General features: G+C 41.4%; 1 protein-coding gene across 4 annotated transcripts in view; it reads left to right on the forward strand.

Moving 5' to 3' along the window:
• The window catches only part of SLC4A11 (solute carrier family 4 member 11), a 118500-nt gene that overhangs the window by 27638 nt on the left and 67093 nt on the right, over positions 1-23769 (forward strand). For 3 of the 4 annotated variants that reach the window (XM_072406662.1, XM_072406666.1, XM_072406665.1), the window contains exon 2: positions 16555-16605. In XM_072406662.1, coding sequence (XP_072262763.1) covers positions 16555-16605 — 51 coding nt within the window. Of the gene's footprint in view, positions 1-1037; positions 1149-16554; positions 16606-23769 lie in introns of those variants that run through there. The other variant, XM_072406664.1, reaches the window with a different exon arrangement.

The following is a 23769-nucleotide window of genomic DNA, read 5'->3' on the forward strand; positions in this document are numbered from 1 at the left end:
CGGGGCCATAACTCACCTACAGTTTTAAATAAATTCTGGGTTGAGCACAGCAGTTGATATTTCAAATATATAATCTTAAAAACAATGGTAATACCAACTACATATCATACAAGTGAATGGTATAAATATTAACAGTCTTTTTGATTAGATCTATGTGATTTAAAAGCAGAGCAAACATTTTCTGAACTGCAAATAGACCCCCTAACCACCTGATGGATGGGGGGTTTCCAGCATTGCTTGCAATGATCATCTTTTTTTTTTGATCAGGGTCAATCAGATCAATTACAATTGATGACTTTGTGCACTTATGATTTACAATCTCACACTTTCATTTCTAGAGTACAATAATAAAAAAAAAAATATCCCAATTTGCTGATTGAACTCAAACCAGCTTCTTGGAACTGTTGGGATCACTGAGAGACTTTATAATCAAGGGGTTTATGGAATAAAATGTGCAGATTTTCTTAGTTTTGTGCTCTTACCTACCTGCAGAACGGTCGTAGCTGTAGCTTTTACTCGTGGATGATCTTGGTGCCTGGATGACGGAACTGATTGTTGGAAGACTCGGCTTCGTCTACCTAATTTTATACGGAGCAGTTCTGCCCCTCCTTGCTGTCCTCTTCCATTTCTGGTACCTCTGTTGGTGATTTTTGCTCCCCGTCCTTTGCCATCCTGCTTCAGTCATCATCCGTAGGCACAAGACTTGGCACCCTGCGTGCTGTGTCATTTCCATTACTCCGCTGTATCCTCTCTCTTTCTCCTGCATAGTCAACGAGCCGAGCCGCTGCTGGAATGTCATTCCTGACTTCTGGGCTCTCTGTGTGTTTTATATTTTGTATTGTATTTTTCCTTTCCTCCTCCTGTTTCCTGGTCACTGCTCCGGCTGGTGGCTGAAGCTCTTTATTCCAGGGGTTCCCAATCTCTAGCTCCACCTTGATTTGTTGCGCACCAATAGAGTGCTGAAGATGAAAGCATTGCCTCTCCTAGCAATACTCCCCCCCGGTGCACCTCCGTGGCCCCTTAATTTGCACTGATCTCCATGCACCAAGTTTACTTGTTGGTGGCTGTTAGCATTAAAGGCTCCTAAAATCATTGCATCCCTCTCCTCCTTGGTCTTCAGCTTTCCCCTGGCTCTGCCAGTCAGGCAGGTAAGCCGCCTGTTTGTGATTTTTTGGGGTGGTTGTGCGGATGGGACAGGTGAACATTACGGTATCCCCTCCGCCGTACCTGTGATGAGCAATCTAAAGTCCCTTTTAGGTTTTAGGTCCATTCTTAAGTAGCTGTAAGGGTTAAATTGTTTTGGACCTGCACAATTAAAATGCCAGGTCAGAGGGCGGTTCTCTGATGTGAATGCAATCTGAACCAAAATCATACTGGGCACTGAAGTGGGCACAAATGGCTATTTCTTTATTTTCTTTTTTGATAAAGTAACCGGTGTTTGATGTCTATCATGAGCTGTGATTGACAGGTAATCCTCTGCCCAATGTCCGTATGTGTGTCCAATGATGGAAATAGGCTATTATTTTATGTTTTCTCAAAGACCCGTCATGTGTTGCATTCAGCTTGTGCTCCTCGCTGCTGTCAGCAGGGGATTGCTTCATGTATTATTCCATTTGTTTTATTAATATTGTTGGTGCTGCTGGCTGCGTCGTGCTGCAGACTGCAGAGCACACAGTCGTTTAAGCCATTTTAGCAAACTTCATTTGGTATTGCCTCTCACCCTGGGTTAATGATCTGTTCATGCTGAGACTTGTAGTCCACCAAAACATAGCACGCAGGTAGCTACTCTAAGCCATTTTGGGTGAATGTGTTCAGTTTCGCAAGGGACTGGTTTTGGTAGAAACAGAGAAGCCAATCTTATTGACTTAAGATTAAAGCTGCGCGATTGTCAACCTCATGTTCATCACTACTAGAAATATGCGGAGGGTGAAGGCAGAGTTCTGTATGTGTGCTTGGTCAGTGACTAATAAAGAAGGTGATGGCCACTCTGGACAGTAGTGGCTTCCTTACCTGGCGGCTGATTATATAAAAAGCAGAGCTGACCCCTGTTATGGTTGATAAGCTGCTTGTGAATGTTCGGCTGTTCGGTATAGCATGGCGACGTCTGCCAGACATGTCTAATTCCACCGAAATTAAACATGAGTCAGGATTTATTGGGAAACGATTGTCAGCAATACATTGTATATCTCTGTCCAAAAAAATAAGTGTTGCAGTCATTACTTAGGGAAAAGTCTTTTTGTCTGCCAAGTCAGGCGTGGGATTGTGCCAAACAAGGAGCTTTTCCTTCTAAATATTCTGCATCCGAATTCTGAGCACTCAAATTAATGAGCGTTATCGTGATCAATCACAGAAATGCTAATGTTAAGGAAGCATTTATACCATGAGGGACCCTTGGAATAACTTTTAGGGAACCCCTGCTATAAATACGATATTCACAGCTCTCCTTCTATAAGCCTAGTGTCAGTAGGTGGAATGACTTACATTGCTGGTTATTGGGACAAATGTCAGTCTACAGATAGCCATAAAGATCATTGGGGTCACCTAAACTGCCCATTGCTCCCCCCCAGCAACCTCTGTCCTGTAAGTAAGAAAAACCGGGCCAGGGAATGAGGTGAGCTCTGACTTGCTTCAGATTCTAATGCATGCTGTGAAACTGAGCCAGACTGAAGGAAGGACTGAAGGTCAGCTTCAGCAAAATGTAGTTTGTACTGTACACTCATAACCTCATCACACACACGGATACAAGACTTCTCTAGAGCTGCTCCAACTCTCTGGAATGGTCTTCCTCGTCCTATTCGGCTTGCTCCTACTTTCTGCTCAGAGCGCTCAAAACCCATTTTTTCAAACTTGCCTACCCATCTTCTTCTGTCAATTGAAACCATCACTACTTCCCACCACTACATATCTCCCATCCTATTGTGTGTAAATTCCCCCACCTACTAGATTGTAAGCTCTTCAGGGCAGGGTCCTCTCCTCCTGTATCACTGTCTGTATTAGTCTGTCATTTGCAATCCCTATTTAATGTACAGCGCTGCGTTATATGTTGGCACTATATAAATCCTGTTTAATAATAATAATAATAATAATACAAGTAGTCCCTGGGTTAAGAACACCCGACATACGGACGTCTCCTAGATACGAACATGGGGGGGGAATGGCTGAATAAACACAGCTGATGTTGTAGGTGATCTTAAGGACTGAGCTCGTTTTGCAGCCTATTGTAACTCCTAATGACCAAGACATTTTAATACTTACATGGTTACCGTCGAACCATTGTGATCCCAGCAGAATTAAAATGTTAGACAAGAGGGAGTTTTTTTTTTTGTATGGCATAAGAGTGTAGTTTCTTTTAAAAACAACTTGTGAATCCATGTGTATGGCCTTATATTATATTTCACTTTCTACGATTTTTATTAGTCATTCCATCGTGTTTGACAAGCTGTGTTTAAATATAATATGTAGATGTGTGTATACATGTCTCTGAAATATATAGTCATTCAGCTACTGTTAAATAATCTGAATTGCTTGCTGTATCTGCCTTAAATTAGATCAGCCTTTCTCAACCTCTTTACCCCAGAGGAACCTTTTTTTTGATGATTAGGAACCCCTGATTGAATGAACTCTTTGAGGGTCATTAGAACAAATGTTCATTATGGTGATGGAAGGAATGCCCTTTACTATGTAAATCAAAATGCCACCCTTCTGCTAGAAGATCACAGGTGTCATGCTACTGGTTCTGCCAACCTGGAAATGTGAAGGTACCTTCTAATGGGGAGGTCAGTCTGCCAAAGTTTAAGAAACTCTAATAACTTCTAGAGGAGCCTCAAGTGGCTGAATTAGAATATTTATATTGTGTTTTTGTAACTCTGCAGCCAGCAGTCTTTGTGCTACAAGCAGCACCCTCAGCTGTCACTAGAGGGCATCCTAGTTGACGGGTTGGTCATTTAGCCCTGTACCTTGCTTCTCGTCTGTCTGCCAAGAGCTCCCTCTAGCTATGGTTTGGAGCAACAGTTGCAGTCTGTAGATTAGCTTTTCGCGACCCTTTTAACATTGGGGAACCCTTGCTTTCCGGTCATCAGGGAACCCCTACGATAATTACTATACCCACAGCTCACAGTATATTAGCATTGCGTTAAATGGGAAGAATGCCTCTTACATTGCTGGCCAGTGAGAAGAATGTCACCCCTTACAGATAGCCAAAATAGATCATTGGTAACTGACCTGAGAGGCACAAAATGCTTTTTTTCTCAAGTAACTCCAAGCAACCTCTGGAGGAAGCGTGGCTGAGAAACATTGGTATAGAACAGGGGTGTCAAATTAAAAACTTAGACAATGTCGCGGTCCAAACTTGAAACTGAAATAGCACCGCTACTACAATTCCCTGCGTCTGTAAAACAGTCCAATGCGGGGCCACGCATAGGCAGAGAGGCCGCTGGTCTATAGACGCGAGTGATGCCGGGAATTGTAGTAGTGGCGCTATTTCAATGCAGCGGCGGGCCAGCTGCCATTCATATTTAGGATTCTTTTGGGGACAAAAAAAAAAAGTACGATGCTGGCCAGATTTGGTGGTGATGCTGGCCCCTGGGTATAGAAGGATATGGGAAGACGTAATGTATATGGGGCATGGTGTGACTTGTAGTTCTTTTCTAAAGTATGTGTAAAGGCAGAAGTCAGTTGTAAGAGTGATGTAAAGTTGCTCCATAGTTGGTCAGTTTCTTCTTCTAAAACATTGACCCGTTGGTTGATTTCAGCTCTCTGATTGTGATGTATATAAGCACGGGGCAATGAATTCTAGATCCCATGTCTGCCCCATCCTGTGACCTTCTCTTTTCCTGTACAGTGTTGTTCCTGTGAATAATACATGGCTATCATGTATGTATAATGCACGGTTTGTCTAGAAGGTGACAGGTCAGGATTAAGTGTACCTTTTGGATGATTCCAGGAAAGGCAGATTGTAAAGCTAGGTTCAGCAGCTCTGTAGTCACGCCAGGTTAGTGTATAGAAAGCAAGAATTGGTGGGGTTCCAGAGAGAGCTGGCTGCACGCTGGGAGAGGGAGTGTGCTGTCAGGAGCGGCCCTGTAATACAGGATAACAGGGGCCGCTCACATCATCACTGTGCCTGTTAACACTTGAGGGAGACATTGTCTGTAATAAGGGGCAGGATGATGGGAATACAGCATCACTGTGCAACTAGAGATGTGGAGGGATCACAAACTTATTCTACAAATGCTGCTCGCTCTACAAAAGAATTCAATGCTTCTACTGATTATGTGCGACTAAATATGAATTTTCTGGTTTTGGTCTGTGCTACTGAGCTGAACCAATTTATTATTTCTTGTAAACCTGGGAATGGAGTTTTTGGGTCTGTACACCTACTACGGTCTCCCTGTACCTGTGAGTTTATATTCTAGAAAATGCAAAAGGGAGTAGGAAAGTGTTGGTGCAGAAAATGACATGGCCCAGGTAGGATAGGAGGAGAGGAACTTTGGTAGTTAGACCTTGCTGGAGGAGAACTTCTGCTGTTCAGCCAGGGTCCTCTCGGGTCAGTTACCACTGACACCAATGATCTTTTTGGCTATTTGAAAGGATGACATTCTTCTCAATGGCCAGCAATGTCAGAGACATTTTTCCCAATGACCAACACCCTAATGTACTGTGAGCTGTTGATATAGTAATTATAGTAGGGATTCCCTGTAGACCTGAAAGTTGTTTCAAGGGTTCCTTTGAGGTTTCAAAAAGGCTGACTTAAGATAACCTAATCCAGGTAATGACTTGGTCCTTCAGACCTAACCTACAACTGATGGATCACTTCTATCATCATATATTTAATAAATGTGTGCTCATGTCTAAAACAAAGTGCATATAGTTTATGTGGATTTTGTGGAAACCCTATTTGGCAATATGTTTGTGGGCACCTGACCATCACATAGCTAACAGTTCAGGTGTTCATTGTAGGGAACTAAACTAAAAATAAATAAAAAATCACTTACCTTTAATCCTGCAGATGGCGTTGTACCTTCCCTCGATCCGGTCCTGCGTCGTCCTAGAATTCCTCTTCGCCCTGGCACGAAGGAAGCACCAAGCACCACCATGCCATCATCGGCTTTTCTACCGTCGTCTTTTTGTCGTCTTGCTACATTACCTTATCTCGCACCGGGCTTGGGTGAGATCCACATTCCCCTTTTGCGCATGGCCAAGCACCCAAAACCTCCCTACGTCCATGCATTGCGGGAGGCTCTGGGTGCTCAGCCATTCGCTCCAATTCACAATGGAAGGGGCAGTGCTGCACCCCTTTTTAATTTTTTGTTTTTTTTAATGCTTTTCAGTCATCTTGATTGGCTGTGCCAGGATGATGTAACTCCCACACAGGCGGGTTCATTCCTCCCAGCGCATGCGAGTGAAGCCAGGATTTCTGGGTCTCCCCGAAAAACCAAAGCTGAAACTGCACATGCACAGCTCAGCTTTGATTTCAGAAACCCGAAGCGATCAGGCAGGAAAGATTCAACATTGCAGATGGGAAATCGCCTGTCCCTCTCTGCAATAATGATCCTGCAGACTTAAAAGTGGAACTTTAGCTTTACTTTAATGCTAAAAGGATATTTTTAGCAATTGTGGGCTTTCAATCTTGTGAAAACATTTTTTAGAAGGTCTCTTTCAGATCCAACTCCATCCAGTGTTGTGTGGAGCCTACAAAGAACCCTGACCTCAATCTTACTAAACACCTTGGGAATGAATTGGAGCCAATTGTGAGTCCAATCATCTAAGATCAGTATATGACCTCACAATTCGACTTTAAGTCGGAGGGTCATAAGTTCCCACAAATGCACTCTGAAGTTCTGTGGAAATGCTTCCCAGAAAAGTGGGGCTGCTATAACCCCAATATTTAATGGCTATGGTTTTAGAATATAGCTATGAGGGTCCTCTGTCTACAAACAGGAAATTGGATAAACGTAAAGATGGTGCTTTGTGAATGTGACAAAGCTTGGTCTGCGAACACCAGACATTGGGGCAGAGTTTTTCTTTAAACATTTTGCCGTGATATTTTGGATTGCTGCATTTGTAATAAGATTTCATTCCGTCTGCTGGACCTAGAGATTCTTCCCTGTAACGGCCTTCTTGTCCCTTCATGTGATGAATCCTTTATGTCTTGGGATTTGTAAAGCCTTGCAGATAACATCACTTAGGGGAGCCGGCAGCAAAATACAAATCTTTTTAAAGTTTTATTTTCAAAGGAGTCACATGCTATAATCATTATACCTTCTACCCTGGTTACATTGTACAGGTCCCTCAACTTTTGTGTGTGTGAGGGGGGTGGTGTGGTAAACCCCGACACAATATAGGAATAAATTGTTGAATATAGTGATCGAGTTGGCTGGAATACATTTTTACAAGGTGCAGGTAGACGAACATGTATTCCCGTGTGTGGCATGATCGTACAGTTGTACAAATTGTTGCTGTAGGCAGTTGGTAAGATTGCACCATCGTGATCTTGGGGTGTGAGAGGTAATCTGACGAACCCTTGCATACCCTGGCATTTATGGATTTGTACAACAAGCGTTTTGAACCCAGAGCTATTTTTAGCTTGGTGGAAATAGACTGTAGGCGGGTGGCAGCCCCTGTATTGTGACCTTACTCTTCAGTAACCACCCAAAAACAGCCGGGTGGTTACTGAAAAGTGCTGGGTGGTGCGCCCAGCTAAAAGGGGGCTGGAGAGAAAACCAAACAACAAATATTCTGCCTGTCAAAAAAAAATCCAGATGTATTAAAAGATTGCTACATTGCTTCATTTTCTTGCACTGCCATTGAAATCAATAGGGCAATTATTATCTTATTTTACTGCACTAAAATCTGCACCTGCACTTATCTAGGAATGAGCAATGTTGGAAAAACATTGAAAAGCTGTAAACTTGTGTTGAAGTGCATTCCCCAATGTTTGCAAAAGGGCCTTAGGACTTGTTCATATTAGTTTTATTAAATGTACATTCCTTGCTGTTTGCAATGTTTTGCAGTCAGACTTTTTGCATTTTGCATTTTTTAAAGCACTTTGATAGCAATGCGTTCCTGTGGTATTAACAACTAATGGCACCCCACGCTCCAACACATGTGCTGTGTGTTGGCTTGCATTGCTATGATGGCCGCATTTCTGCATCGCATTAGTGTGAACAAGTCCTGACTGTCCGGTAAAAGGCTGGAGAAGGGACCGGAACAGCAACAGAGAAAAAAACAAGTCCTTCTATTCAGGGCTATTTGCATGGTAAAATTGTGTAAATCCAAGGGATCAATGGAGAGAATTGCAGATCCTTTGGCAGTTAAAATTGTGCCCATGGTGTGTGCACACTTATCTGTTTGCCTGGGGGGACCAGACCTGAAATGCCCTCAATGTTTATGGTATACAGGAAAAATGTGACCTTTGCCTTGGCTTTAGATCTGTATCAGTGTGAGAGTTGTTTTTTGTTTTTTTTGTTTTTTTTGTTTTACATTTTTTTTTTATTATTTATTACTATTTTATGATTTGGTGTATCAATATCCGTTGTATTGATTTTATGTGAATATGTGTAACTGGTTCATTTTAAATTAGTGGTATTTTTCACTTGTTAGAAATCCCATCATTTTTCCTGCAGATTTTTTCCCCCTCTTTCTGTTTCGATCCAATTAATAACTCTCAATCCGGAGAGGTGTGCGGCTCCCCGTTGTGTCATACCGCTACACTTACCTAGCACAGTTCTATGTAATTATAATCAAGCTCTGAGGAAAATTAATCTCCTGGCTTAATGGTGTTTTAAATAACTTTCCTCCAAGTAATGCACTGAGCTTTTATATATTTTATAGGTCTGGAGTCAGTCGTTTTAACAGTGCAGGAAACACTTTTCTGGAATGTTACCAGACCCGTATTGTGTCGGGTTCCTAAACTGTTATTGTATTGCAATGTTTAACATAGAATTGTTGTTAAGCCAGGTAGAATGGAGCTGTAGGTAGGTGGCAACCCGTGTATTGTTACCCAGTTCTTTAGTAACAACCCAGAAACACTGAAAAGGGCTGCCCCCAGCTAAAAGGCACTGTGGAGAACACTGTATTATTTGGGAATCCTTAAAGTATCATTTGCATCCATAGGCCACGGTGTATTAACACCTTTATGGCTGTCGATAGCCATAAGCATATGGTTTGAGCCATAAGCAGTAAAGATTATCTTCAAAGATGAAGAAAGTTTAGCCTTCACATACATTTCAAAGCAAAATGTTAACTTCTCTCCTGTTACTTTGATTTAAGATGCATCCTATTTTGGAAGGTGCTCCACCAAAGTTGTCAGGCACACTACACCTAGGTATGGACAGCCATAGTCAGTAGGTTTGGTGATATGTAGCTCTGTATTTCAGCTTCCTTTTGCACAAATGAAATTTGTTTACAAGCAGACTGGCACCTACAGTGCTCAACCTAGAACTTATTTTAAGCGGGGTGGGAAGAAGCTGTAGGTGGCTGGCAGCCCCTGTATTGTGACCCAACTCATCAAAAATAGCCAGGTGGTTCCTGAAAAGTGCCCAGCTAAAAGGGGCTGCCGAGAATGCTGAAAGAACCTTCTGAATTCCCCAAACTTATCAGATAACATCCTCTGTACCCGTGTTTCATTAATTCCACTATACATGTGATTATCACCAGGCAGAAGCCAAGTTTACTAGCTGAGACGTGAGTCAGTTTAATGACATAACAACATTGTTATCTCTGTGTGTTATGAACTGATTAGTCTGTGTAAATACAATAACCAATACCAGGTTACTTTATAACCAGCGCTGCAGTCAATACTGAATAGAATTCATCCTCTGCAAGAAACGATCAGATGGACTAAAGGAATGGCCCGATATGCTGAGAGAAATAGATTTAGTGTTGGTGCCGGCTAATCCTAAAAGCCAGCTGACATTTCATATATTACAGCTGCCGCCTAATATTTTTGATATTTCTCTGTTTGCTTAGTTATTTTTATGCTCTCACTCCTGATTCTTAAAGACGGAGCTTATTTGTAGGTCTGTTTATGATGTACCTTCATATCTCCATCTAAGTATGTTCCATTTGGTTAATGAGCTCAGCCTTTCTTAAACATGGGGGAACCCATGAAATAACTTTCAGATCTTTGGGGAACCCATTCTATAATTTTATCCACAGTACATTAGTGTGGGGGTCAGTAGGAAGAATATCTCCTAATTGCTGTCCAGGGGGAAGAGTATCACCCTTACTGATAGCCAAGATCACTGGTGTCACTTAAATTGACCTAAGCGGTGCAAATTGCTCAAGGAATCCCTAGCATACTGCATCAACTTGTTGCTTGCAGGGTATATTAGATGGGGAAACAAGGATATGGAAACAAAAATGTAACTTGAGCATAATAAAAAATGACATATGTCCTACAGTATGGTCGAGACAATATTTTGTTCACCTAATCTACTGGCAGGATTGGTAATAAAACAATTTTTCCACTTTTATGTGACCACACTCTCCTGCATGAATGTCGGGGATTGGGACTAACCATACAATTTTAATCGAGTGAGATATTTTTGCACTCATTTTTGGAGTCATTTTGCTGGTTGAGAAAAGTTCTGGATAAAATTTCTGGGTTGATGTATATAAAGCCAGTTTTGGATAAAACGTTGAGGGGATGCCTATTTTTGCTCCCTTTAGAGATTCTAAAATTAAGGAAAGAATACAAATTTTTAGTGGCTTCTAGAATGGAAAGATCCTCCAATAGGTACACTTGTGAGAAGGAATTTCCTCACTTTTGAAAACTCCTATCTTCACACAAGGAAATATTCACAGTGGATAATATATGGGGTTTCATATCGGGGATAAGTTTATTGCTCTAGTGGTTGAACTTGATGGACTTATGTCTTTTTTTTAACCTGACTTACTATGTAACTATGTAAGACCCTTACCTGATACAACACCTGGGATATCTATGTCATATATCCCAGGAGGCTTCTGCCTGCTCGTTCTGCGCAAGCCTGAATTGTACCCTTTTAAATGTGAACATCACCTACTGAACAAAGCAGCCCTATAGCCTGCATGGGGCTGATTAAAGCAAAGCCTGGCTGCAAAGGAATAATTATTAAGGGAAGGAGTTTAGAACCTTTTTTACCCCCTCTTGATGTGTCTCTATAAATCCTCAGAGAAATGAGAAATAGCAGAGCATTTATCTTGTATAGTGTTGCAGATCAAAAAAGCCCGGAGGGGAGAGCGAGACTCTTGAGCCGTCTCGGTAGGAGGGATTCCAGGGGGCTTTGTGGTTCGAGTTCTTCTTCTGCGCTGGTTACTTTCTTTTTTATGCGTCCTGAATTTGTTTGCCTCAACCGGGAAGATGAATACAGAGGCACAGTATTTTTTGGAAAACCACAAATATCACAAGTTACAATAACCCAGCGGGTACAATTAATCAAAAGGACATTAACCTCATTTTTCTTTCAAGGGATCTATTTTAAAACCTTGATAAAGATGTAACTTTTTTTTATGTTATAAATACCATTAGTGGATTTTTTTTTTGTTTTATAAAGCAGCTCCGAGCAATTTGAGTATATTTAGGAAAACAGAGTTTTGTTGAGGCAGGGTTGTTCACACTAGGCTTTGTGCATCCCAGTAGGCCGGCTTATTCATTGAAATGGGCTGCTCAATGTACAAAAGATCAAGTGTTCGAACATTCAGGATCTTAGAGAGCCATTAGGAATGGATGGCAACACAGTGCACCCATGCATGTGTTGTATGTTGAGTTAACAAACAAAGACCCAATTTGAATCAACACACTAGTGGGAAGAAGCCCTAACTTGGTTCCTAGAAAATAAAGTGGATCTAAACAAAACAAAAACAAACAAAAAAACACAGCCTGCACATGGTGCCAGTCGCTTGGAATTATATACCGATGTGCGCACATCACATCATCCAATAAATTAACAGGATTGTCGTATTTATGGAAGTCTCTCGTGAAGATTGCGGCTTCCTAGGTTACAATGATGACTGGTACTGGATCAGGCATCGCTGCAGGACAATTGCACAGGGTAAGTCTATTCCATACTTAGTGATTATAGCAGGAGCTCACCACTCACCCACAAGTTTAGTTCAACTTATTCTGGACTTCCAATAAGTGATATTAAAGTTGAACTAAACTATTCTTCCGCAGATCCCTCTGGAGCTTCTCTGGATTGGGTCTTGTGTTGTCCTGTAAACCTTCTTCTTCCCGGCACAGAGAAAGCACCATGACCTTCCTCTGTTTTCTTACTGCTTCTAACTACGTTACCTGATTTCACACTGTGCATGCATAATATCAGTATTTTCTTCTCCCCATGTAGAAAAAAAGCCCTTTTCGTGCATGCCTGATGTTGGGCATGCGCAAAAAGAAAATGCAGAAGCCTCCTGGTAACGTGTTGTAGATATCCCATGAGGCCATGCACTCCCATCCTGCGTGCAGTGAAGATCTTTTTTTTTTTTTTTTTAACCCTACATATTTTTACCATACATAAAATGATTGTCTACCCTTTTATTATTAAAGTAATAACTTTGGTGATCGGTCTGCTTTAAACACTCTTCCACAACATTAAATGGTTCACCATGGTTTCCTATGGTAGCCCTTAATGACTACATCTCTGCGTACAGGAAGAACTCTTCAGAGTAAGACCTTTAGAAAATGTTGAATAGGCTTTAGAAGGCTGCATCAAAAAATCAGTGTTTCTTAATGCAAAAAATATGGTATTGATTTTTTAAGTAGATTATTGATTCAGTAAGTAACTGATTGCCTTTAGGGACCAGGAGTAATATTCTTTCTGTTGGGCTTTAGCTAGGCAGGTGATTTTATTCTGTACTCTAGGATTAAATCACTTGCTTGCAATCAACTCATTAGACTCTGTGACCCTGGTCCAGTTACCTGCTTTTAAAAACGATTTATGAAAGCTCAATTCCATCGACCATCCTCTAAAGTCCATCAGATGTCTATACGAGGCTTTGGAGAGCTTTCATGTTTGTTTGTCTTGCACAGGAAATTATGGAAAATAAGAAGTATGAAAACATGACTAGCCTTAAAAAAAATACTTTAAAGCCACCAGCTTGGATGGAGTTTGAAAAGTGTCCCCATACAAGTCTATGGATGTGGTTGAGCAACTTACCGCCATGAGCTGCAGTTTGAAGCATCTTTGCAGCTTGAAGCATCTTTGCAGCTTGAAGCATCTTTGCAGCTCCTGAAAGCCTAAAAACAACTACACTGCTTACTAAACACCAAAAAAGACTTTCTATTGGCTGTTTTTCCTTTCAATGTTTGCCGTTTCCTTCACATGGAGGATGAAGCGGTCAGAAATGGCTTGTTTAACCTTCAGCCCCGAGGGTGTTTATTTCCTTTTATTTTGTCTTGTGCTTTAACCTAATGGACCTCTTTAGTTTTTCGCCCTAATTATGTATGCTCATCTATAACAGAAATGTTTAAGCTGCAGTTTGAGTTTTATCTTTCCCGTTGTAAGCACAGCAGTGGCAGATATCAAGAGATAACAATCAACTGATTGTATACATCCCATGGGCATTTGTCACACTTCTCTACTTTCGAACTGAATATTCCAGGAAAGATAGTTTGGTTCTGGCTGAGCTTTGTAGAGTTTTGAGGATCTCGGACTACAATAATTACTTCTCTTTGTTTCTTCGTTGTGACAATTATTAGTGATCTAAAAATATCCCGGCTGGTTAACTCCTATCGTGCAGCCCTGATCTGTGCATGCTCCGGCGTCGGGGTTAAGCTGACAGCTTTTTGGCGCAGCCAGCGTGTTCTGTTATGTTTCCCCGCTGTCACCGTTAAGATCTTAATTTGACTTTGAAAGGGAAGAGAAAGAAATGTGTGATATTTATACGGTGTTCATGCTGCATTTAATCCTGGATATGTGTTTAAAGTGACTGTCACCTCCTAAAGAAATATTTATATAAAGACCCTTGAAAAAGTAGACTTGAAATATGTGCCAACTTTGCTGTTCATGCCTTGTGTTTTCAGAACTGCACCAGCTAGAAAATCTGCAGCATCTGACATAATTCCTGTACATCTCCTGGCATGACCCCTGTAGGGCTGCCAAGTACAATCCCTGGCGTGACCCCCGTGAGGCTCCCGCGTACCACCCCAGGGTGACCCCTGTGCGGCCGCCGCATACTGCCCCCTCTAGGGCCGCCCCATACCGTCCCAGCATGACCCCTGTACAGCCGCTACATATATTGCCCTGGTGTGATCTCTGTAGGGGCCGGCATATACCGCCCCAGCGTGACCCCCGTAGGGCTGCCGTATACTACCTGGGGTGAACCCTGTCCGCCGCGTATCGCTCCTACACCACCCTGTGGTGTCTGGCATAATTCTACTATAAATCTCTTGCCGCTACCCATATACTTTCCCCCTTACATAGTTTTCCCATGATTATCAATGCCAACGTTTTCACTGAACAGCCGTGCAAACCTCAGGTCCCAATGTGCAGCAGGTTTTGCAGTGGGTACCAGTGCAAGTTTTGTGTTTTTGTGGTTCATCATACAGATATTTAGTATGTATCCGTTTTATATTTAGTTAGTGTTTGTAAAGTGGACATATTCATTGCAATATCTGCCACTTACTGATTACACTAATGTATCCTGAACTGTAGATGAGTGAATCATGTCAGGGGGTCCCCAGGATCCTAAAATTCTTGGGGGAGGGGGTCAATATTTTTGAAAATTAAGTAGCTGCATGAAATGTATATCCGCAGTGCAAAGAAAAAGTGAAAGGTGATGGTCATTGAGTAAAATGGTAACTTGTGCGGGCAGCTGTAATTCCGTGCCAGAAGAGCCCGGACTTGGTACGATCTGTAGTCTGGGTGGATGGAGATAAAGGCTCCTAGCTCGTCGGCACACAGAGTAAATATCATTTGCCTGTGTCGTCCTAATTAAATGCTGGCGGCGCTTCATCTGTCTCCTGCTCCGAAGCATCTGGGGAATGTGTGTTTTGTTTTGTTTTTGGGGGGCACGGCTTTGGCCGGTAATCCAGGAATAAAATGTATGCTGGTGGGTTTATTACAAGCCTTGCAGCATATGAATTTAATAACTGGATCCCGATACAAGGGCCTGCTAAGCATGTTTGTGAGAAGAATCTTAAAGGAAACCTACCACCAGAGTGCTATAGCCGACCTTCTCTTAGCAGACTCTAAAAACCTGACTATGATACGGATCCATTTCTGTAGCAAAGCTTTCTTCGGGATGTTGGTGGGAATTTGCCATGTTAGATAGGGATGTTCAACAAGAAGGCCAGGCTCACGGTTGGCTTTTCAACTCATGCCAATAGTATTCAGTAGGGTTGTAATTAGGGCTCTGTGTAGGATGCTCAAATTCTTTTCAGAGTTTTTGGAGCTGGCTTGGTACATGGGCACAGTCCTACAAGAACAGACTTAGACCTTCCCCAAACTGTTGTCACAAGGTTGGAGGTGAACAATTATCTAAAAAGTTCTCTCCAGACACCTTTAGCACTACCCAGCTGTTTTTGGGTTCCACCCACCTTCAGCTTGTTCCCAGCATAAAGAAAAATTCTGGGGAGAATACTGCTTTAGCATTACCCATACCTTCACTGGAAACCACCAACTTGCGGGGTGTCCACTCTTCCCCATATAGTGTATCTTTGTTATATGGGCAGTCATTTTGGTAGCATTTATCTGAGAACATTACCCATTAAATTTACCTGGCTTTTATTTTGATGAGGGATAGCAGTGTTCTCCCCAGTTCTTTTTAGCTGGGTGCAACATCCGGCTGTTTTTGGGTGGTTACTGAAAAGTGGGTCACCACACATGAGCTGCCACCAACCTACAAATTATTCCCACCCTGCTTAAAAGATTTCTGGGTTGAACACTGGATAGTTATCATCGATGTTTTCATTCCCAGTTCATTATGACTGGTTTTCGGTGCAGTAAATTACCAGCTGTGGCCCCTCCACCTTCCTCTGCCTTTGTACTCTTTCCATTTACACCTCTGCATTTTTTATGCGATGTGTTTTAGATGCATTTTAGACCATAATAACGAATAATAGCACCTTTTTGCTAAGGCCTTTTAACGTTTTTTGTTTTTCTTTCTGGGAGGGGTTGTATTAGCATCAGACAACATAAAATACATCTCAGACGTAAACAACATCTAATGGTAATAAAAGGAGCCATATATAATGTTTTTTATCTTTAATATCAATGTAATAAGTATGGAAAATCTTCCATTGTTAGCAATCCATAATATAAATATCTAATAGCTCCATCTTGGTTTGTGTTAGGTGAGGACATTGCTTGATCTAACATAAGATATTTATTGAAAACTGAAACTATTTTTTCCTAATTTTCTTTATAGTGTTAAAGAGGGGGAAAGGAGGAACAAACCTTTAAACTTTATGTGTGGGATGTCTTTGAACACCTGTGTGAGTGGTTTTAGTTCATGTATTGTTTTCTGACTATTTTCTCAATAAGTTTGTATGTTTGTATTGACATTCCTGCAGAAAAATTAGTTTCAATATTGTAGAAAGAATGTTTTAGTGACCATTGTTTTATTTCTCTCCTGCAGAGAGTCCCCCGGCAGCGATGTCCAGGAATGGATACTTTTTTGAAGAGACTGGTAAGTGTGCAGCCAAAATTGATTACGTAAAATAAAGGGATATTTGAGGGGACACAAGACATACCTACATATATAAAAATATATTATAACCCCCATTATTTCAAGAGGTGGATCTTCAGCTGAAACCCTTATATACTGTCATTTAGAACCTCAACACATCAGTGTGACAAGTGGGAGGTAAATAGGTGATCTTAAGGTATTCTGCATTGCTTCTTTAAATTTCTTAGGAGCTCCTTATATTGCATACTACATTTTTCAGGATCACCAGTGCAGTTCAAAATAAGAAATTGCAATCAAATCAGACAGGACAGGTGATCTTCCTTCTGCAGTAAAATAAACTTACCTGTCTGATCACAATTTTTTTTTTAATAACAGCCACCTGATATTGCCCTGTTGCGGGTGCTGCTATCTTTACCCGGTCCACTTCTGGGCTCAGGTCTTTAGTCATCTTGATTGGTCAGGCTGGAATAATGTAGCTTCCATGCATACACATGGGAGTTATTTCACTTTCGGTATTCATGGCAGTCTTTAACCCAAGCTTTTTTTAAAGCCGGGTGGGAGAAAATTGTAGGCGGGTGGCAACTACTGTATTGCAACCCAACTCCTCTGTAACTACCCAAAAACAGTCGAGTGGTTGCTGAAAATTGCCGGGTCGTGCACCCAACTAAAAGGGGCCGGGGGGAACACTGCATGGGGAATGCCAAGTATCATAAACTGACCTGTGTATGCTTAGCTCAGTTTACCTTATAAAACACATTGTGAACAGGCAGGTAACTCTGTACATGGACACTGTACACACTCCTGCACACTCCTTACCCACTAAGAACCTGCCTGTTTGCATTAGTTTAGGTCCACAATAGCCTTTTTTAATGTGTTTAAATGCACGGTTTGTAATTGTATCTCTGTGGGTTTAGCCATAACAAATGTGTCATAGTGACCTTCTTACACCACTTACAGCCTCCCAGACAAGGTCTGAAAATAGCAAACTTTCTGCTGTCTCTAATCACATAATGCTCTATACTCACTATATTGTAGTCCGAGACCATGCCATTATAGTGAAAGGCTAAGCTATTTGGGAGCAGTTTGTCACATGAAGTACCGTATTTTCCGGCGTACAAGACGACTTTTTAACCCCGAAAAATCTATGACAAAGTCGGGGTCGTCTTGTACGCCGGGTACCAGTACTTACCTGCAGCGTCCGGTGTCCCCGCGAGTCCCCTCTCTGGTCTGGCGTCCCTGCGAGTCCTCCTGTGCCTCCTTCTGTCTTCCTGCTTTTCAGCTTACACGAGTCCTCCTGGGCAGGCTCGTGTTGCTTCACAGCAGGACTCGTGTAAGCTGAAAAGCAGGACGTGAGCCTGGATTGGCTCTCCAGTGGAGAGCCTGGATTGGCTCTTCACTGGAACACGCCCATTCATTAAAGGAACGTGCCCATTCATTACTTAGAACTAGTAGTGTACAGTTCTTTCTGCGCCTCAGTTCTCTCACAATAGTGAGATCTGACAGGCAGAAGGAACAGTACAATACTGGGCATATAACACGACCCCCAAATGATTGGTTAGAGTGGGGGGTCGTCTTATACGCCCAGTCGCCTTATACACCGGAAAATACGGTATGTATTTTATTAACAGGTATATTTTTAAGAAATGCCCCCCTAGTTAGATTTTGACATTTAAATGTTGAAAACAGCAAAGAGGTTCACCTTGTACCATTCCCTTACTGTCTAATACAGTCACCACTATGTTTCTGTTACTGATTTTTTTTTTTTTTCGTGTGTTTTTATCATTGAAATTCTGGTTACCCCTGATTATTATTCTTCACCGTCCCAGGAAGTTTTGTTTTCTCGTTCAACAGTTCTGTTGAGCTTTGGCTAATTTTTGCGGAGACTACACAGAAAAAAGTTCTTTTTGAAGAGGTTTCCCTAACTAGTTTAAAATGTTTTAACATCTGAGTAATTATGAAAATACGCTGTGACTTTCACCAGACCCACCAGATGAGCGCGGATCAAAGCCGCAAAAGCGTAACCTATCAAGTGCATTAAAAAGGGAGAAATTCAATTTGTGCAGATTTTATGGCTGCGGGAACGCTGGGTTTGTCGCACAGCTGAGATCAAGCACACCAAGACCAAAGCTTTCATGAAGTGGATACTGAGCCCCTATTGAAATCTAGAACTGATATTCCCAGTGATACAAAATTTCCTCGGCAATAAAGTGCATTTGTTCCTGGCCTATGGGCATGTATGTTACATAGTTGTACCCCACATTGTTAGAGAACTTTTTCGAGCCATCACTGACCTCTCTAGCTGCTGTTATTATGAAATAATTCATTCAAAATCTACAAAGATCAAAGCAACAAATATAAGTTCGCGTTCACACTGGCAACTCAATCATAGGTGTGCGGTTATTGTTGCACAATGGCGGTTTCTTCCACATGCAGTAGCAGTAGCAGTGGTGGCACAACAGCAGCTGGCAGGTTGCAAACTACCAAGGAAACGCTTTTGCCCTTAACAAGAACTTAAGTTGGGTTTCAGTTGGATTCTGACAGCTTAGAAACAACCTCTGTGTTTATATTAGAGCAGACAAAAAAAAGGATTCTCCCCAGAAACTCTTTTAATCTTGGTAGGAAGAAGATGTAAGTGAGCGGCAGTCCCTCTATTGTGGCCCAGCTTTTCAGTAGCTATCCAAAAACAGCCAGGTAGTTATCAAAAAGTGCCGGGTGTAGCAGAGGCTGGGGAGAACACTGGGCAAAAAGAGCTAAAGTTGGTATTGCACCTGAAATGCAAGATCTGCTTTATTATTGTATAAAGATTTTCATTAATATGTCATCCAACATCTCTGTCCATGAAGTAACTGGTGGCCCTGGATGATGTCTGAACAAAGCTGGCTTCATCAGTCTGGAGGTTAAGACAGATTGTCAGGGAAAGGATTGTCTTCCCTTTGAAAGATTTTATATACCCAGAACTGTTACACATTACGTAGAATATTTGCACTTAAAGGGGAACTAAAGTCAAAATAAAAAAGTCACACTTACCCTTAAACCCGCAGATCCGACGATTCATTGGGGTGTTTCTTCCCTTGGTTCCCGGTATCTGTCTTTGGCCCGGCGCAAAGCAAACCCTGGGCGCTGTCATCTTCCTCTCTCTTCTTCTGGGTTCTTACGTTTGTGACTCAATGTCAACACTGGGCATGCGTGAGTTTGGAAATTTTTTGCACCCATTAAGGAAAGGGCTCTTTCAATCCCGGGCCCATGCAGAAGGAGCAGCCAAGAGCCTCCCGGGATGCATGACACAGATATCCCGGGAGGCTTTGCGCTGCCATTCTGTCATACTGCGGGGATCAAGACAATTGGGAGGTGCTGCACACTTTACAATTTAGTTTACAATTTTGACTTTATTTAAAAGGGCTGTCTACCCTTTTATGTAAACATTTTAACATTTTAATCAATTTTAACATTTAATTAACTTTTTGGAGTTTAGGTCCACTTTAACTTGTATCTGGTGCTCATCGCTTTGCTTTTCTTCTTTCCTTCGATCACTGCTCATTCTATTTACCAGCAAGCAAAAGTTAAATATATGAGGAGGGCTGGGACAGGGTGCCCTTGTGAAAGGGGTAGGACCTAACTGTTACCCCTTAAGGCACCCAGTGCTGCATTTTTGGAGAAGGAAGGTTTTTCTCACCCTTACTCGAGAGTACCAGGTATTTCTATTTGCTTCAAGGGGGCACAGGGATATTTCCATTTTTCATGTAGAAAATCATAAGGTCATGTAACAAATTCCCAATGGTATTGTGTCTTTTTGCCGGAGTCTTTTTGATGCTTTTATACTTTAATTGGTTTCTGTTTTGACACTTGTCAGCATTTTCCCTGTAGAACAGAAACACATCTCCTTATCCCACATTCTTGTCTCTGGCGAGCAATAAGCCTGCATTAGAGAGAGACAAAGGCTTGCAGCATGAGTTTGCAATAACTTGAATAGCATTCTGTTTCTTGTTTGTGTGTCCCGCGTGGTGTGGGCCTGGATTCATTTAGCAAAATCCTCTGTCATCTTGACCTCAGGCTTCAATGTCCTCGCTTGGCATGGCTAGCCGCGATTGTTTTATCTGTTTTCTGCTCGCGCCTAATCTTTCCATCGAGTTGTTGACATCGGAATTCCTGTAATAGTTGTCATGTTTGTCTTTAAATGTTTATTCCAATTCTTTCTGTCTCCTTGGGCTTAAGACAGAACTCCAGGAGAAATGCGCACATGTGAAAAAAAAAAACTATAAGGTTGTAGTGGAATCTTATTTATGGAGACGCTGAGAGGTACTGGTCCATATTAACGTGCGGGTTGCAGTACCCACAAAACTCGTCTTGATGTAATAACCACATAAAACGATTGTCTGCAACTTCTACAGCTAGCTAGGGTGGTCTGCATCCATTTTGGTATTGTAAGATCTCTGTGCAGGGACTGAATCTGACCTGAATAGATCTTTAAAAGCAGCACTAAATAGGGAAAGATATAAATAAAAAAAAAAAAAAAAACACTGCAACCAGGCATGCTTTTTTTTTTTTGCAGGAGGAACAGTTAATGTCCCTTCTGCAATAAAATCAAATGCAAAACATATCTGCCTAATGTTTGTTTTATTTATTTACACTTACCTGCCCCTGCTCCATCGTGAGCGGGCCGCCACCTTCCTCTTCCACTTGCTCCTATTGTTCTATCTTTGGCTATTTTGATTGGCCAGTCAGGGAGTTTATTCAGTTCCGGCATATCTCGGCATATCCAAGCACATGTATTTGGATAAGAAGATTGCGAACAGGCTAGTAAATATGTTTTAATGTAGAAGAGACATCTCCCTTTGTCCCTTCTTCAATAAAAATCATACCTGCTTGCAATTTTGAAAGCTTTAGTTCCGTCTCTGGAGTCTCATGGAAAGTCCATAAAATGTTTGATACCTAATACCTGATTTTGATCAGACAAAGAATCAGCGGATTATGACCGCTGGGCCTAGAAGAAGAGCGTTAAATATTTCTAAAATTTATTCAACTGCAAAAACTGAAGGGGACAGCTTTGGATCAAAGGTTACCATTTCAGGAAAAGTTTCTGTTTGGTAATTTTATGTTTTTAGTATCTATTGTTTTTATTTTCATATTTAGCTATAGTTCTGACCTAAAGGTTCTGTAAAACATCTCACATCTGTCCAAAAGAGAAAAAAGGGATTTAGAGTATTCTGTATGAACTATAAGGAAAAGTATTCTTCGGCAGCATTCTGGTTGGTTTTTAGACTACCTAGAATTAAAGGATTGCATACTATTTTTACACGTATCTTCAGGGATCAGGGAGGATTCTTTGTTTCCCTTGTTCAAGAAAATTTGACTGCAATTTGAAAAGAGTTTTGTCGTCCTTGGGATTAAGTAAAGGGTTAGAGATTCTGAGGATACAAATAACTTTGTACACATTGGTTTTGTGTGCGCATGTGCGTCTTTTCTCCTAGTTTAAATAACTAGGTCAATATGACTACAGAAAACATTCTGCTGGGAACTGTATATAGTAGATATGTACAATGATCAACGAAGAGCATGAAATCCACCTGCATAGTATTGTGTAGGTCCACCAATATAACCCATCCAGGCATAGTCTACAAAGTGAAGATGTCCTGATGTCTGGTATGAATGCTGTAGCCAGACTTATCCATCCTTCCCACCGCTCCTCTTCTTGCAGTGGACAGGAGTCAGCATGTGCAATCTTGGCCAACAATTTGTGCTACTGTAACTCTTCTTTGTGATCGGACCAGATTGATGTTTCAATAGACTGTAGATGTGTATATAATATGAAGTGATTGAGGTTCATTTATTGAACTATGCTAAATTTTATGAGTATTCTCTACCGGGCGTCCAATTTCGAACTAATATCTGTCGAGAGTTGCTGGTGGTTTTAATAAAGTGGTATGTGTGTATATGTATGTATGTATGTATGTATGTATGTGTGTGTATATGTATATATATATATATCTCTGAAAACCGCAAGTGTTTAAAAATTGTTCCCACTCCATGGAAATAGTTGACAATAGCATTGACCATAAGACTCTACACAACATATCTCAAAACACTGTTTCAACCACTACGCCTGCTAAATATAATTATTTATAAAAGGAAGATTTGCCCAATAAATGGTACATTGAGGAAGAGAATGTCCTGTTCTAAAAGATGCTCAACCTCTCTAATGTCCCGTATTCCTCCCTTGTAAATACATGTTTGTGTTTCGTGGCTTTGCAAACAGGTGATTTGCTCAGTTGTACGCTGTAGCGTTCCGATGATCAGATTAGAGGAAGTAGAGGAAAGGTTGTTCCCATAGATAATTAATCATTGTGTAAGAATAAACAGGCATAAAGTATTTTTACGTGGGTGTAGTTGTCATGAAACTTGGGCTGTGTCCCAGCACGGTCCATCAATATTCCTTCTTGGAATTTAATTTTATAGTTTGTGTACGAACAGGTGGAACAAGTAACCTGACCACATACATGTTGACTTCCAGAGCTAATTTTAGTTTAATGTATGCAAATCTTTCTTAAAACTGTCCCAGCTGTGTTTATGTTTACTAGAGTATGTCTGCTGTTCTTAAAGGAAACCTAATATGAAGGAGAGCAGGGTTTCTATAGATGACCCCTGTCTGTGGCTTGAAAATATGTTGGTATAGCAAAAGAACACTAAAGATTTCTAGGGATACCAACCCATGGCAAGTTGAATCAAAGTGGCAACTATTGGGATACACATGCTCCTTGTCAGTTCCTTGTCCTTTGAACTGAACAGGCTAGAAGAACAATAATGATTTCTTGAATACTGACCCAGGGCAAGGGAAATTAAAGTCACTACTACTTGGGTACACAAGCTCCTGGTCAGTTCCTTTTTTCTTGGTATTGAAAAAGGGCTGCAAGGACTGTATTGATGTATGGGATACTGTCCCAGGGCAAATAGAAGTGAGGCCAGCACTACTTAGTAACACATGCTCTTTGGATTTGGTAACAGGCTGTAAGAACTAATATGATTCCTGGGATACTGTCCCAAGGCAAGTAGAATCAAAGTGGGAACTACTTAGGTGCACATGTTTCTTGGATTTGGTATTGAACATGCATAAAGGACCTGTAATGATTTTTAGGAGACTGACCTGGGTCAAGTAGAATTAAAATGTTC

This window comes from Pyxicephalus adspersus, chromosome 3 (assembly GCF_032062135.1).
Source record: "Pyxicephalus adspersus chromosome 3, UCB_Pads_2.0, whole genome shotgun sequence".
Lineage (NCBI taxonomy): Eukaryota > Metazoa > Chordata > Amphibia > Anura > Pyxicephalidae > Pyxicephalus > Pyxicephalus adspersus.